The sequence below is a fragment of the Aspergillus fischeri genome, genomic scaffold, assembly GCF_000149645.3.
Source record: "Aspergillus fischeri NRRL 181 1099437636262 genomic scaffold, whole genome shotgun sequence".
Lineage (NCBI taxonomy): Eukaryota > Fungi > Ascomycota > Eurotiomycetes > Eurotiales > Aspergillaceae > Aspergillus > Aspergillus fischeri.
In genome coordinates, this window is record NW_001509764.1 from 1,666,123 (window position 1) to 1,681,980 (window position 15,858).

At 50.2% G+C, this 15,858-nt stretch overlaps 6 protein-coding genes across 6 annotated transcripts; 3 read left to right on the forward strand and 3 right to left on the reverse strand.

Moving 5' to 3' along the window:
• Positions 1-3,214: 3,214 nt before the first annotated feature.
• Positions 3,215-4,431, forward strand: NFIA_099440 (Zn(II)2Cys6 transcription factor domain-containing protein; the record flags this gene model as incomplete). The annotated part of the gene is made up of 2 exons (XM_001262205.1): positions 3,215-3,811; positions 4,039-4,431. 2 exons carry the CDS (start codon positions 3,215-3,217, stop codon positions 4,429-4,431), a joined length of 990 nt encoding a protein of 329 aa, XP_001262206.1.
• A 630-nt stretch (positions 4,432-5,061) lies between these two features.
• NFIA_099450 (cytochrome P450) lies at positions 5,062-6,886 on the reverse strand (the record flags this gene model as incomplete). Its single annotated transcript, XM_001262206.1, has 5 exons — positions 5,062-5,658; positions 5,731-5,753; positions 5,810-6,052; positions 6,119-6,636; positions 6,849-6,886. 5 exons carry the CDS (start codon positions 6,884-6,886, stop codon positions 5,062-5,064), a joined length of 1,419 nt encoding a protein of 472 aa, XP_001262207.1.
• An 831-nt stretch (positions 6,887-7,717) lies between these two features.
• Positions 7,718-9,280, forward strand: NFIA_099460 (putative MFS transporter; the record flags this gene model as incomplete). Its single annotated transcript, XM_001262207.1, has 3 exons — positions 7,718-8,504; positions 8,679-8,957; positions 9,024-9,280. The coding sequence occupies 3 exons, from the start codon at positions 7,718-7,720 to the stop codon at positions 9,278-9,280; spliced, it is 1,323 nt and encodes a 440-aa protein (XP_001262208.1).
• A 627-nt stretch (positions 9,281-9,907) lies between these two features.
• On the forward strand, positions 9,908-10,291 carry NFIA_099470 (uncharacterized protein; the record flags this gene model as incomplete). Its single annotated transcript, XM_001262208.1, has 2 exons — positions 9,908-10,038; positions 10,111-10,291. 2 exons carry the CDS (start codon positions 9,908-9,910, stop codon positions 10,289-10,291), a joined length of 312 nt encoding a protein of 103 aa, XP_001262209.1.
• A 694-nt stretch (positions 10,292-10,985) lies between these two features.
• NFIA_099480 (putative MFS transporter) lies at positions 10,986-12,624 on the reverse strand (the record flags this gene model as incomplete). Its single annotated transcript, XM_001262209.1, has 3 exons — positions 10,986-11,526; positions 11,577-11,810; positions 11,858-12,624. 3 exons carry the CDS (start codon positions 12,622-12,624, stop codon positions 10,986-10,988), a joined length of 1,542 nt encoding a protein of 513 aa, XP_001262210.1.
• Positions 12,625-13,601: 977 nt separating this feature from the next.
• NFIA_099490 (uncharacterized protein) lies at positions 13,602-15,493 on the reverse strand (the record flags this gene model as incomplete). Its single annotated transcript, XM_001262210.1, has 2 exons — positions 13,602-15,284; positions 15,332-15,493. 2 exons carry the CDS (start codon positions 15,491-15,493, stop codon positions 13,602-13,604), a joined length of 1,845 nt encoding a protein of 614 aa, XP_001262211.1.
• Between the last annotated feature and the right edge of the window lie 365 nt (positions 15,494-15,858).

Genomic DNA, 15,858 nt, shown 5'->3' on the forward strand with positions numbered 1-15,858 from the left:
CTGTCGCCTGATAGAAAAGCGAACCATAAACCGATGGAGACATGGTTGCACCTGGATCCGGCATGATCCAGGCAGATGATTGAGGGTTTGCTGTTACAGCGAGAGCACAGATTGCGTATCTTACAGCAACCCTGTCGTTCGAGATCTCGTGGATTGCTGTTTGCATGTGACCTTGATCGCGAAACAGGGGACACACGCTTTGGCCAAATTTGAAATAGACAGTCAGGCTGCCTAGCGTTAGTCTCACTGACACATTTCATGCGGGCTTGGGAAAACATTACAGCATGTCAATGGTTCTCGAAGACAGGTGCTGTACATGTGAGTTTGACAAAGGTGATGCACCATCTAATGTCAACGTCTGATGAAGTATCTCGGATGGGGACGAGGACTCGTTAGTTTCCCAGCCACTGGATGTGTAGGAGGGATTGACGATGCCGTCCCCGATGTCGCCTTGGAGGGAATACAGGTCGACAGGAAATGGTCCACCCACTGCTTCGGAACTGGTAGGCAGATCCGCTGGCATATCGAAAGACATTCCCTCAGATAGTGGGGCGTTTAATGTTAATTGATTTTGCGGGTCTGCGTCTTGGGGCGTACTGGTATCCAATTGAGCCCCATCTAATGTCGGTTGGGACCCGCGGCTCAACAGTACTGTGACGCATAGCTCAATTAGCTTTGGAGGCACCTATCCCACTCACGTAAACATAGGCAGGCAATGTTGTTTCCTTCGTCCCCGAGGCGCAGATGTGCTGTAAGAGTATTCCCACGCCCAATGCTTGCAGTAGGGCTGTCGGCCGTCACATTTTACTTTCCGTTGTCGACATTGGATGCAGGCGATGTGACGATTGGGTTTCTGTTTCTCCGGTGAAGACGCCATGGAGTGATAACGCGTTACTGGCAAGGTTTTGCATTGAACTAGTTCCAGCAGACTTGCTTCTTGTATTTATTAAGCCCGGGAAAATCTACCCAGTGCCTTTCCTCCCAACCTTCGTACGCAATCTTATATCTACCCCAAGCTATCCATAGAAACCCCGGTCTTAATCTTTTGATGTCCTAACAAAGGTAGAATTGATATTCCTTGTACATCCCACCTCAGCCTGGAAAAGTAGACGAGATTGAGTTTCCTTTTTCATAATATTGGTGATGTTAGCTATCCTCCAAGAGCATTAGGGCAGCTTCGTCGCAAGGATTATGTTTGCTTAAATGCCTCAGCGAAACGGGAGCGATATGGACGGTTTGGCCTATGCATAATGACAAAAGCACAAGCACTGACAGGCTTGTGAGGGGACGATTCCAAGCCCCTATCGTGTGATCGTTCCATATCATCTTCGTGATTAGGCGGCAATTCCGAGACCACCACTTGTTAAAATACAAGAAGACTCGGAGATACTGCATGCTTGCGTTGGTGGCGTTTTCCGAAGCAAATCAAGGTCTCCAGGCCATGATTGCTGCGGAGTGCCGGAGGCGGAGTGGGGTTCGCAATCCGGAAGGATTCCGGATCCCAGTATATGCCAGGGAACCTCGTGCAGCCGGATAAAACCTTGACCTTGGGCTAGCACATGGGCTATGGCATAGGCAGACATGTTGCACTGGTATTGGCGGGTATACGTAACGGTCTACGGAGTATTAGGGATGAATTTAACATAGCCCGGGGCTGCGATGAATATGCTAGGACCCGGATTGACCCAGGTCTACTACCCCTGTACCGAGTACAGTCCCTAGTAGTACTTAACTAGCAGGTAAATAAGACGGGCGGAAATACATATAAATCTCCCACGTAATTGGCTGGCTTAATCACTTTCTCTGACGCGTCATAGATGTGGAAGCCCGCTACTACTATACTACCCATTTAGGTACACATCTCTTGTTGCCTTGGAAAATATATCCGATACAGAAGGCTTTGGAACATTTGCACGTTTGAAGCACTTGATCTTCTTCCTCTGTAGGGATCCAATCACCTTTATCGAACACTGCAGGCATGCGTCAGAGGAAAAGAAAAATATCAGATGCCATGTTGCTCTACCTAGACAATCTTTTATAGTAACATCAGTTTGTATCAGCCTAATACTGTATTTTCGGGTTACGCCGAAGTATCCTGAGTCATTAGTACTAGCTACTTCCAATATCGAACCCCTCTTGTCATGCATGCAGCCGCTTCCAAGTTTGCTTGGATATCTACTCTGTAAATTGCCCGAATGACACAGGGACGTACAGATCACCCCGAGGTTGATGCATGTTAGATGCCATGCGTATGTTGATCACTTTCGGAAAAAGTCAAATGCCAACATCGCTGGGGCAATGATTCATATAACATTGAAAAATCAACGACAACACCGCTGACGTCCAGCTTTTGTGCGCGCTATTGGCGTTTGATGCATCCTAGCAACAATGTTTGATCCCCATCACTTGGGTATACGAAAATCTGCATTCCTCCAGATAGTGGTATAAAAAGGAGGAACATATAGTTAGTTCTAATTGAAGTTATGGTTATTCTTGGGCGGTGTAGCGAATGAAAACCACAAAAGACCGAATTTCTACCGAGCCCATGTAGGCACTGGGCACTGGCTTAAATCTTCCTGGCCGGATTCTACTAGATAGGCATCCCGTGCCTAGTGAGGTCAGATGGGTGAGCCAGTGAAGATCAGTGGTCCGACATGGGTCAGGTACCTGGGTAATATATGGATGAGATACTACCTCCACCTGCGGAGATACCTTGAGCCTATCCAATGGAGATCAACTAGCCAATTGCGGTTACTTTGTACGAAGCTTCGTGGAAAAGATGAGGCGGGTGCGGGGAAAGGGACCTATTAGGAAGTAGGTAGACAAGCGACTCCAGGTGCGACTGGAGAACGAGCACGAACCTGTAACTCAATAGCCACTATACTAACTCGTTAGTAAACAGTTAATGGAGTATGACTAAGTGCAGGGATAATTGAGCTGGAATCATATGTACCTAATTGCCGGTTTTGACGTCTACGGATGAGCTTCGTCATTCGAATTTCCTACTACCTCTGGGGAGGCACAGCCCACTTCCTTCACCATCTTCTTGGACTCACAAATCAGCAGATGGAACCGGACAGAACTACAAATGCCGCCCAAAGGCGAAGTAGACGCGGCAGTGCTCGGAAGAGAACAGGTTTGGAATCATCCTATCATAGAGATAGTTTGTTAATGCGAAACACACTGGCTGACTGCGAGCGTAGGATGGTAAGTCATGTACCTATTGTGGCTGCAGTGCACTGAGAATGGTAGCGCGACCTGTAAAGCCAGACACACGCGGTGCGATGAGAAGACCCCCGTATGTTCTAATTGCCAGCGTCTCGGTCTGCAATGCCGCCCGTCCGAGCTTATTACCCAGTCAACGTGGAGCAGCATTCTATCCACCGAGTCAGCTTCTGGAAATGAAATCAAATCAGCGTCCACCCCCAACAAGATCCTGGCCTTGCCTTGCCCATCGGCTGCCCGGGAAACGTCCAAAGGGAGTAGCAGCGAGCCGTCTAGCTCCTTGACGACTGGCAATCGAGGGAGTGCAACAACCCAATCATGTCGATCGCAGTTGCGTCCCTTTCCTTCTGGTATATTTGTCGAGTTGAACGATGAGATCGCCTTTCTGTTCAACACGTTCCGTGGCGGCCTGACCACATGGATGGACGTATTCGACCATGACAGAACATACGAAAGGGAAGTCACCAGACGTGCTCTACACTCGAATTTCCTGCTCCGCTGCATCTGCGCCTTCACTGCCCGACATCTTTCGATGCTTGTCTCCGGCGAGCTCTGGTTCCCGATCGCCTCCCGCTACTACGGCGAGGTACGTTTTCTGGCCCAATCTCCCTCTCGCGACTCTACGCTTACATGTCCTTATTGATCGAGAACATCTAGGCACTTAACTATATGATCGCAGCGCTAAATAGTAGAGTGCCAGACAGTGATGCACTGACCGCCGCTATCTTACTAAGTAGTTATGAGGCTTTGGCAGCGTCTAGGACATCGCATCAGTCCCACTATAAAGGGGCTGTGAACTTGATCGTCACCCAGGGAATCTCTGCCAGCTCCATGGGGATGGACAAAGCCAACTTTTTCATTTATGTACGCCATGAGATTACAATCGCTATTAGCAACGAGGTGCCCCCCCAATTCGACCCAGGAAGATGGAATATCACTAAACCAGGGCCAAGCGCTGCCGAAGATCGTGTCGCAAACTATTTAATGTTGTTACTTGGCCATATTGTAAATCTCATATACCAAAATAATGTGTCGCCAGTTGACCGAGAAAGACTGAAAATTCAGGTGGATGAGTGGTACGACAGCACCACTGAAGAATTCAGAGGCATAGAGTATGGTGATGTATCCGAGAACGGAATGCCGAAAATCTTCTTCCCTGTGCCACTATCAGGTGAGCTACGGGGCAATTCCGATTCCTGCCCTTGAAAATCTGGATACTGACATCAGGACAGCCGGAGCAATGTTGTGGTTTCATGCGGCCCAACTTCTGCTCCTTGTAGGATGGGAAGAACTTGAAGGTTCCGGCTCGTCAAATGAACCGCTGGTGGGTGCCTCGCAATTCCTCACTCCTCTCTACAACAGCACAAACTCACACAGGATATAAAACTTCAAGGTGAATAAGCATGCCATGTCCATCATTACGATTGCCTCCTCAGAGTTACCTGCCTGTGTTCGTTGTTTTGCCGTTACCCCAATATACCTCGGTAAGCCTGTGGACTCGTCGAAAAGACTGCACATATTTTTCGCCCATGCTAACAAATTCAAGCGGGAAAGTATATTGAGGATGTTCCGAGCAGGATGCGTTGCTATTTACTACTGAGTACCATAGAAAGAGACATCGGATACAGTACGCAAGACAAAAGATATTCTCTTGAACGAATGATGCAGTAGGACGACCCGAGAATCGAAATGACCGATATAAAAAGGACAACACAGTATGTGCTTGATAGGGAAATAGTCCAAGAGTCACCAGTATAGTCGAGTATAAGTGAAAGTCGTAACATATATTCCATGCGGCTCAATTTTTCCATTTTCCCATCTTGACTCTTCGGATTTTCAAGCTTGAGGGAAGGAGGCTGGTTCTCGGCGCCGAACACCCAAAGGGAGTCTCAGTGGCCAAAGACTGAACCATTCTTCGAACTCCATTTCCCAGTTCTCATGCGGCAGTGCAAAGTCATAATGATATACAAGCGTTGCCACGCACACCGATTGCATCAGGATGGAAACATTGCGGCCGATGCAGCCCCGCGTACCGGCACTAAACGGGATAAACATTCCCAGCATATTGCGTAAATTGTCCGAGCCCTTAGCCATCCATCGATCTGGATTGTAGGTCTCCGGGTCTGGGAAGACCTGCGGATCACGATGAGATGTGTAGGCAGCGATTGAGACGTTGGTGTCGGGAGGAATAAGGTGGCCATCAATTATGACATGGCGATCGGGTGGCGTGCGCCGGATCAGCTCTGTTGCGACAGGAGGCGCCAGGCGCATTGCCTCGTCAATGCAAGCTCGCAGAAAAGGTAGGGACTTCACCTTCCCCCAGGGTGCGACGGAATCTTCCGTCGATAACACAGTATCTAGCTCTTTTCGAAGTGCGGCGAAAGTGTGCGGGTTACGGATCAAGTAATAAAGAGTCATAGAGATTGAGACAGCCTGGATTTTTATTTGATCAGCGAGCGATCTGTCAGGGGAACAATTCACAGCACCAAATCAGACAAAACCTACCGGGCCGTCGGTCCCAGCACCAACTTTATCGGTATTAGCAGAAAAGCTTCTCATGGTAAACTCAGTCGCCGTGGCTTACCAGCTTGCTCAACTTCTGCAATGCGATCCTTCAACGTGATTTCCGATGCTTCGCCATGCTTATCCTCCAGCATGGGTTGGAACAAGTCACTGAACCTTTCTCCATTGGAATATTGCTCGATTCGCTCTTTGGTGAGTGCCTCCATGGCCGCATGGAACTTTGGACCGGCAGCCCAATTATCCGCATAGCGTTTTGAGACCATCTTGGTCAGTCGAATCCATAAAGCAAACCTTTGAATGTCCCCTATGTCAGTCGTCTGTTGTTAGCTCAATTCACCTCTAAAGTCTTTATGATCTGAAAACAACATACAAATGACAGTAGCAGCAGCCCGCTGCGAGGCATGACTGTTATGAATGGACTGCACCGCTTGCGGCAGGCCATTCTCATCTTGAAAGTAAACATGATCAGTCCCGTTGCGCAGGAAAAAAACATCCTTGCTAAGCATGATCTTAATCACAGTCTCCACGGAAAATAGAAAGATCCAGTGGACGGCGTCGAAAGAGGAGGGTTCAACAACAACTCCCTGGTCTTCCGCGCATCGTGCATCTATTTGATTCATCAAGTCTGCAACCGACACGGCAACCTTCGGTTCCCATTCCTGAATATTCTTCGGTGCCACCATGCGGCGCCGTGACGAGTGGAATCTCTTGTCGCTGATATTGTTCAGGTTGGCCCCTCCCTGCGAGAGAAGATCGTACGTGGCGGCCTTGACGCACTTGGAGTTATAGCCATAGATATCCCTTGCCGCCTGGGAACGGCCAAAGGCCAGCCAGTTTGGTGCGATGCGTACAATGGGATACTTCTGCAGGGCCGCGTGCAGCCGCTTGCTATGAATGTCCCGACGAGGACGTCCGCATTCCCATCCATACGCAAGAGCGGTCAGCCCGGATGCCCAATTTTGCTTTGGGTACTTGCGAAGACCCTTCTCGTCCCGCAATTAGACGATGAAGAGCCAGAATAGCGCGGGGGCCATAGATATGAAAAATAACAGGACTAGCAACATTGCTTTGAAGGACAGATCATGATGAGGATCGTTCACTGGAGGGACGATTTCTGCGTGCGCTCAAGAAGAGACATTCTGTTGTCTGTGCCTGTCTTTTGGAAATTTGGATCAATTTTATATCTGTCTCTAGGGCTTCGAATGGGGACATTGATCCCAAGTGTCTATGTGTTATCCAGATGCCTGCACCGGTCGCCATGACTAAAGCCAGTTTTGGTCTGTCCGACCTTGCAATTGCAAGCGATGTATCAGACGAAAATTAGATTCATTATTTGCTCTTTACATCTCATAAGTAGTGTTGTCTAAAAGAAGCAAAAGACACGCGTGAGGTACTTGAATAAGCTTGGTACACGCGTGTCAGCCAAAAGTCCTGCCAAGCACGGTCCATAAAAGACTAGGCTACCATCACAGCCTACTCCATACAGGGGGTGGAAAATAAGTTGGAGGTGGTGCCACTAGCAGGGGTTATCACAGCTCTATGATGCTCCTATTTGTCAGTCAGGGATAGAAGGACAAAGAAACAGTGACTCCCACGCAGCACTTACAAGCTTTAACCCCACTTCACTCGTATAAAGTGGCTGGCTGGCTGGGTGACGTATGAGTCCTTACATTGATAATCATTCAAATTCACTGAGAGGTGGTCATTATGAGGATATAACTGAATCCTCAAGTCGATCCCGATCAACCGAGAATTTCAAGCATTTTTACAGCGTCTTGTTTTCAAACGCGACCGCAGCAACCTATCAAAATGATACACAGCCTTCGATCCTTGCCATGCTCTCTTATCTGGCCGGCAAAGTACACCGTTTCCAGTGTGCTTTGCTCCTTTGGGGGCTTCTTACTGGGGTCTGTTGCTCCTTGAATCCGTTGAACCGACTTTCTACTAACAATGTCATCGTCATGACAGAATGGACACTAGCATCATCGGACCTGTCACCGTCATGGAGAGCTTCATCAATCAATTTGGGCAACACTCTTCAGCCGTTCACGGTATTCTCGTTTCTTGTATTCTGCTCTGTGCCGCCTTCGGCTCTCTGTTCGCTGGCAGACTCGCGGACCGTCTGGGCCGCCCAAAAGCAATGGCGTTCGGCGCAGCAGTCTTCACCGTCGGAACAGTACTGGAGGCCGCCGCATCAGAGCTCTCAATGTTTGCCGTAGGAAGAGTCATCGAGGGCATCGGCTACGGCCTCTACTTCAGCACGCAGACCGTCTATATCTGTGAGATTGCACCACCGAAAGCCCGAGGACCCCTCACCTCTGGCCCGCAATTCATGACATGCGTTGCGCTGGTAGCCGGGTACTTTATCAGCTATGGTACAGTCAATATACCAGGCTCGCTTTCATGGCGACTGCCATTCATCGTCACTGCCGTGATGGCCTTGTTCTACCTGCTGATCAATCTGTTTCTCCTGCCGGAATCTCCTCGGTGGCTGATTCGACGTCGCAATTTTCGAGCCGCCGAGAAGGTGTGGGATGCCTTGGAGGTTAGGCACGAGGATCGGGAGGTTGATGATCGTGCTGCGATCGCTGATTCAACTCTGTTATACCGGGCTCATCATCACAGTCAAATCCACCTGCAACGGGAGAAGGCAAACCACATGTCAGCTTTCGAAGTCTATGGACTCGGGAGGTGCGGAAGCAGACATTTTGGCAGTGTTTTTGATGGGTTTCCTCCAGCTATGCGGCATCGATGCTGTACTCTATTACGCGCCGCTACTATTCCAACAGGCTGGTCTGGAAACTCATGAAGCCTCATTCCTGGTCAGTACTTCCAAGCTGTCTCCTCTATTTTATTCAGAGAAAGAGACACAATATCGCTAATATACTTGTCGGGCCAGGCATCTGGCGTGTCTGCAATTGTAATTGTAGCCTCGAGCATTCCTGCAACGCTGCTGGCTGATAAATGGGGCCGTCGCACCAGCACCCTGGTAGGAGGAGTGGGCTTGACGGCGCTTATGATTCTCATTGGCAGCCTCTACGCCGGCCATGCGGTTTTCTCCACGCACGGGGCTGGTCGTTGGGTAGTCATCGTCTCCATCTACCTGTACTGCATTGTGCAAGCTACAACCTGGGGCATCAGTATCAAGGTGTGGGCACCAGAAATTCAACCCCAGCACACGCGTGCTCAGGCGATCAGTCTCGCTTATGGTTTGTCCTACACACCCCTCTACCCTGTTCTCTTCTCTTTTTTTTTAGCTAATTGATTTCTAACAGGCGCGAACTGGGTCTGCAATTTCTTCGTCGCCTTTGTCTGCCCGATTCTCCTGGACAAAAGCATCCCAAGCGCCTATTTTCTCTTCGGTGGCTGCACTGCCGTTGCGACCGTTGTAAGCTTCTTTTATATGGTCGAAACAAAGGGAAAGACCCTATCGGAGATCGAGCGCGAGTTCAAAGCGCGGATTCCGGCCGTCCCCGCGGTTATCCCCATGGTGAGACTGTCGCATGCGGACCATGGAAGCAAGGCCGCCTGATGGTTCAATCTCTAAGACGCACCCACCTAGCCAGGCACGAGGGGGAAAGAGGATATATGCAGTCTTGTTATGGAGCCAATCTGTCGTATCTTCAATTATCATGTTTTCGGGGTTTTGCTAGGATTTGCATGTGGCGCTGGGCGTTGTTCTCTATTATAGAACCTGGACACTAACGCTGCCGAGTAAATGCAGGATCACAGAAGGTTTAGAAGGACCCTAGATATCGTAATCATAGTTCTCTGATTAGAGAAGACTCCAACTTTGCGTCTCTTCCAGTCACATAAAGAAAACTGGCTACCCCTGCAACACCAGCTAGGCCTTACTCCCAATCCAAACGTGAACCGATGACGACATATCGCATAATGTGCTGTAGGCACTTGGATATGTTCGCTGGCTGGAGGCACCGAGCTGGATAAGCGCCCTTAAAATGCCTTGCTCGGGCCGAGTTTTGCATCAAACGCAACGGGGTGGCCGCCATTAGGCTGTAGGACACGCAATGAATGTATTATAAGGACCCTCATTCATTTGTATCTACCCACCAAAGCCGTATTGGTGTTCAACGAGCAGACAACAAAGCGCCAGTATATCTCAACTAAAGGTCAACCCCACTCCTTCCCCCCAGTCAACATGAGTATGATGAAGGCGATCAAAGTGACTGGTCATGGAAATGTGGAGATTCAGGCTGTACCCTTGCCACGACTACGTGGCGACTATGTCTTGTGCAAAGTGCGGCACGTAGCAATCAATCTAACGGACTGGTACGTTATTAGCTAACACCCGTTGAGAGTATGTCTGATTTCCAGAATCTGACCAAGTCTCTACACATGCAGGAAACACATAGACTTGGTCCCAGTTCCTGGAGCCACGTCCGGATGCGACTTTTCCGGGGTAGTTGAAGAGGTGGGACCAGCTGTCAGCAAACATTGGCAAAAGGGAGACCGTCTTGCGGCATTCGTGCATGGCTGTAATGCAACTGAACTCGAGGATGGGTGCTTTGCGGGTGAGTCCTAGCATTTGCACAGTAAATACCGGATCAACGATGCTGACGAGTTTTACGGCTAAGAATACGCCGTTGCAAAGGGGGACCTGCAAATGAGAATCCCCGATGATCTAAGTGACGAGGAAGCGGCTACACTGGGAGTCGGATTGACCACAGTGGGCCAAGCACTGTATCAGATTCTAAGACTGCAGCTCCCACCGTCCGAATCTTGCGGAGTTCCAGTCTTAATCTACGGGGGTAGTACCGCTACTGGGAGCCTCGCCATTCAAATTGCGGCATTGTCTGTAGCCCTAACTGAACTTACCCGAACGAAATGCGCTGACTGAAGGGCCTAACATTAGGTCTGGCTACGAAGTGATAACCGTTTGCGCCCCACGCAACTTTATGTTTGTCCAAAAGCTCGGAGCAAAAAAAGGCATTCAGCTACAAAGATCCCGCTTGTGGTGCTCATGCCTATATCGGATCCCATATCCAGACTCTATATATGATTCATCTATGTCTACGTCATATCTCAAGAATTTCACAATGCTTTTTAGCGAAAGACATGTCATGGCTCAGCCACGGCATGTTACTCACAATATCACCCCGGTCCACACAACCAGGTGTAGGCTTTATCCTTAGTTCCAGTAGCGACGTACTGCAGTAAGTCCTGGTACATAACAGCCAGCAGTGAGCTGGAACACCCAGGCTTACAAGGCAAGTCACTCAATCCCGTTTCAAGCCAACCTTACCAGCCTTCCGCAGCCCAAAGTACCCGAGAAGGGTGCAAAGAATCATAAACCCAAACATCGTCCAGAAACTGGCGCGGTATCCAGCCATAAGCGCACCAGTCTCATCAGCGGCCGACTCCTCCGTCACAACCGTCGAGATAACCTGCAGAATCGCCAGTCCCAGGGCACTCCCGAACTGCGCAGCCGTGTTGAAGACAGCTCCGGCCAGGGCCTGCGTGTCATCTGGGAAACTATTCGTAATAATGATTAGGCCGATGGTGTAGAGCGCGTTGAAGCTGACCGCCTGCAAGAGCTGCGCGACGAAGGCGTTGCCCCAGTAAGGCCAGGACGGCTGGATAACGGCCATGAGTAAGGGAGATCCGGCGCAGAGGAGGGAGGTGACCGTTGCGATCCAGAATGCGGGGACTTTGTGCACGAACACGCCGATTACGAGGTTCAGAAGGACGCCGACGACGAGACTGGGGAGGATGCGGATGGATGCTTCCAGCGCTGATAGGCCTTGGACTTCTTGGAAACTGGGCCGGGTTAATGGGATGGGCTACAGGGGAGAGGAGGGAAGGCTTACAATAAGCTGGCAAAGAGCTCCATTGAATTGACGACTGTGGTTGAGATGGCGAGGGTAGCGCAGATGCTGGAAAAGGCTACGTTCTTCCACAGTGCATTGGGAATGAGAGCTGGCTTGTTCCTTTTGACTTGGTAGTGGACCCAGCCGATAAACGACGGAAGGGCAAGGGCAGCCAGGCATAGAATGACGATGCTATCGGCAGATTTGATCCGTGAGGGGTCAGCGCTTAGAATACTATTACCGGTTAACCTTCGAACGATGTCATGGGCGGGATGACCTACGCCAGGAGATAACAGAGCAATGCCATGAATGCGGAGGCCAGCCCAGCACCAACCCAGTCGATTTTAGTCCTGATGTTGTGAAGAAGATCTGAGTATTGGGTGCTTTTACTCCGAGGCAAAGCCCAGAGACCGGCAACCGAGAATACAAGCGTGATACCGCCAGAAAGAAACCACCCCGACCTCCAGCCGATGGTATCGACCAGGACGCCCCCGACCACCAGGCCTAAAGAAAATCCAAGGGGTTGGCTGACCCCCAAGCACGAGAAAGCGACATTGCGGCTTCTTCCTGGAGGCAGAAGCTGCGTCACGATAGAGATCGAAGAGGCCAAGTGCATCGCGAGACCGACACCCTGGAGTGCCCTCAAAACCACCAACTCCTGTCCAGTCCGAGCCACGCCTTGACCGATCATCAATGCGCCACTGGCAAAGGAGCCGACGAGTTCAACCCATCGTGGACCGACAGTGTCTGCCAGGGAGCCCGCCAAGAGAAGGGTGGAGGCGGTCGCGAGGCTATTCACCGATGAAGGCCAGAAAGATAGAGAAGGGGGAAGTTGGAGATCCTTGGTGATAGTTGGCAGACCGACAATGACGAGCCCATTGATCACGCTGGCTGTTAGAGTCACCGCAAAAAGTTGGCTGAGTACAACGACCTTTCGCAACTGCGATTCTGGGGACTTTGGCCGGACATTTTCTGGGGACCGAAGATTCGTCGCTTCCAATACGAGAGAGTTGATGGGCGTGATCGTCGCAGTCGTAGTGGTAGACATGTTGCCAACTGCTGAAGTATTGCCGCAGTTCAGATTCGCGGCATTTTATTTAGATATGACCTAGTTAATATAGCTTAGATCATATATGACTCAGAGGATTACACCACGCCCGGGGAAGTACATTTTTCCTATCTCTCAGGGAAGCGAGAGTGGGACTAAGACACTTACCACGCGACGCTAGGGCACGCTAAAGTCAAAAACTGGGGATATTATGCAATAGAAACGTATTCCTCCGGTGTCGCCCACTCCGGCATCATGGTTCGTGAACCCGAGCTCGGGGATTTTTTTCTGATAGCCGAGCTAGACCCACTCAACAGACCACAGACAACCAGCAGGAGATCTTGTGAGTCCAGTTTGCGTGCCTGGGCTGCTCCAAATCCTCGAACGTCGAGTACCCAATTCCAGCCTTTCCTACTCCGTACTGCGTAGAGTCTACAGATGGAACAGAGCTCAAAAGTTGTTCTTGGAACAAAATGGTGTAAAGCGTCTACTATTTAAAAGAAGACAGTTTCTTCAGAGTGCCTGGCTCTGCGATACTCTCTCAAGTCACTCGGTATTCGGGTCAGTGCTAATGGCGGCTTGCGGCCTGTTCAAGACATGGTCGTTGAACATTGCTTGGACTGGCGAATATCGGCCATACCGTAATACCCAGGCTCTTCCCTTTATTTCTTTCAAAGGACATTAGACAAATGGAAGGGGAATAACAAATAGGATAGCGAGTGTCCGATAATTTGGACAAACAGAGACGGATCGCCACATGTTTCAAGGGTATACCATCTCGCTATTGACTTCATTTGCTGTAATGCTCAACAGATTGCCAGGGCTATTGCTCAAATAGAGATCCTCGATTGTACCTGCAGTTATCAACTCACAGGATCGGCCATCCTTGACCACTACCATTGGTCAATGACCATGGGACGTCCGGGAGACATCACCAGTACTTCCACATACATTCTCATGAGATCAAACGTGACTTTCTAGGACTCGTTGGATCCAGTAGAATGTCTATTCTCCCCCAAAGAGTCGTAATACTCCTCCAGGCAGAAAGGCCCTCCGGTTTCCCTTATATCCTCAAGAGCTATCTTCTTCAGTTCATCTGACACACAGACGCTCAGCTCGATATGCGCCATGCAGGCAAATCTCCCATTGTAAGGTACGCCAGCTTCGCAGTACACATCCGGATTGTCCCAGACATTGTGATAGAGGAAAGTCGTTGTGTATTCGAACAGAGCTGCCCGAGGCCGAATGCAGTAGTGCTGCCTGTTTGTGAGATCGCGGCACCCGCGTTCTGGAATCCTTGCTTCGAGATCGCGGAGGTACTTTGGATTCGAACTTTGGCGAGCGTCAACCATCAGGTTCGAATCTGGATCGGCATCAAGCTCGTCCCAGTATTCGCTGTAATCTTGCAGAATGCAGACTCTTGCCACAGCCGGTTTCATGGACGGCACGCGCCGCACGAGCTCTTTGCAAGTCGTGACATGGGGAAAGGAAGGGTACCAGATGCAGTATGGGAGGCATCTGGTTTCTGGAGTGATGCGAGAAAGGTCATTGTTCATGATGAAGCGCGCATTGATCGCTTGCTCAATCTGATATGGCTCTCTTCCAGGTTGAAGGGTCCACCATTTGGCGAACATGGTATTGTGGTAGATGCCGCGCACGACACAACTTAGCTCGCCTACTATCCAAGTGTTAGGCCGACGCAGGCGGGCATACCATTCAATATTACCGTAATATGCTGCCATGAGGATAAGAAGGTCCTTGTTCATCGTCGGCAAATCGGTAGGCAGCGGCGTGTATAGCAGGTGGGTCACGTCGTCTTCTCGCAGGGGCGGCTCCGAGGTGTACTCGTCAATCCGATCGTCTTCTGTGATGTCAAAAATGCCACGGCCTCGTACATTCACGATATCAAAAATACTCCACTCTTGGTCTCCCTCTCGCAGCGTCAAAACAATCCTATCACCACCAGGCTTCCCCTTCATGACCCCCCGCGCCTTCGCAACAAACTTCTCACTCTGCTGCACCGGCACAAGCGCATCCTGCAACCCATGCAAAATCGCAATACCTCCCCGCGGGATCTTCACACCAGGCCGATCAAGCCACTCAAGCGGATACCGCGGTTCCCGCGGCGAGTCTTCCGCCCCATATTCATAGAACTGTCCCAGACCACCGTAGTATATAGCCGCTACCATCAGATCAAACCGATCCGGTAGGAGGGCTGACGAGCGAATTGCACTTCTGTCCATTTGAGCTAGGTAATCGTCCACCGTGGACGCAGGCACATCCGGTAAGGGCTCAGAGCTCGTAGGAGTGCGGAAGTACTCTGACGCCATGTCGATGCAGGGATACGTAGCTGTCGTGGCGCGGATCTCGTCTGCGTGTGCCAATCCAACGCAGATACTCAGTAATCCGCCTGCGGAGTCTCCAGCCGTTAAGATCCGATCCAAATCGAGCTGGGTAGGCGTGGAACATGTTGCGAGCAGCTCCGCGACGGCAGACGAATGCAGCCAGGTCCAGAAATCTTCAATGTCGGAGAAGATCTCCGGGCTTGTTGATTCGGGGAGGAGTCGGTAGTTTGGGCTTACGATGACGGCGTTGTGCTTTTTGGCGAGCTGGAGCAGCCAGGTCGGGAACCATTCCATTAGGAGGGAGTCGCCAGTTATCTGGTCGGTTAGTGCGAGTCCAGGAATGGGTGTAGTGTAGACCCTACCAGGCCTCCTCCATGGAAGCGGACGATTACTGGGCGTTTGCCGGTGAATGTAGACTTGGGGATGATAAAGTCGGCACGGATAGCGTGGTCTCTGATCTGTTTATAGTGTCTCTGGATCAGGTTGAAGCCAGAGAGTTTTTCGTGAGTTCCGATTGAGCCCATTTTGGATGATAGAGAGGAAGAGTTTGATAATCCTTCTGATATCTGGGAATTATCTCGGTTTGGATATCTGCGAGGCTATATAAGCTTCTCACGGCTTAATCAGCATATAATCAACGTGGCTAAGGTCAAGGAGATATCTGCCGGAAACTGACCTTGGCAACTATTCCTCCGCGGTTAATAATGATTGTTTTCATCGTGCATGTTTTGCAGGCTATTCAGATGGACCAATTATAGTGTATATCTATATTAAGTTACGCTGAAAGGACACTGACGATGGCAGGGCAGTCTGTGTACGGAGCACCCAGTTATGTTTGAACATGTTCATTCATTTCTTCCCGAATATTGCAAACTGCTAGACATCCAAG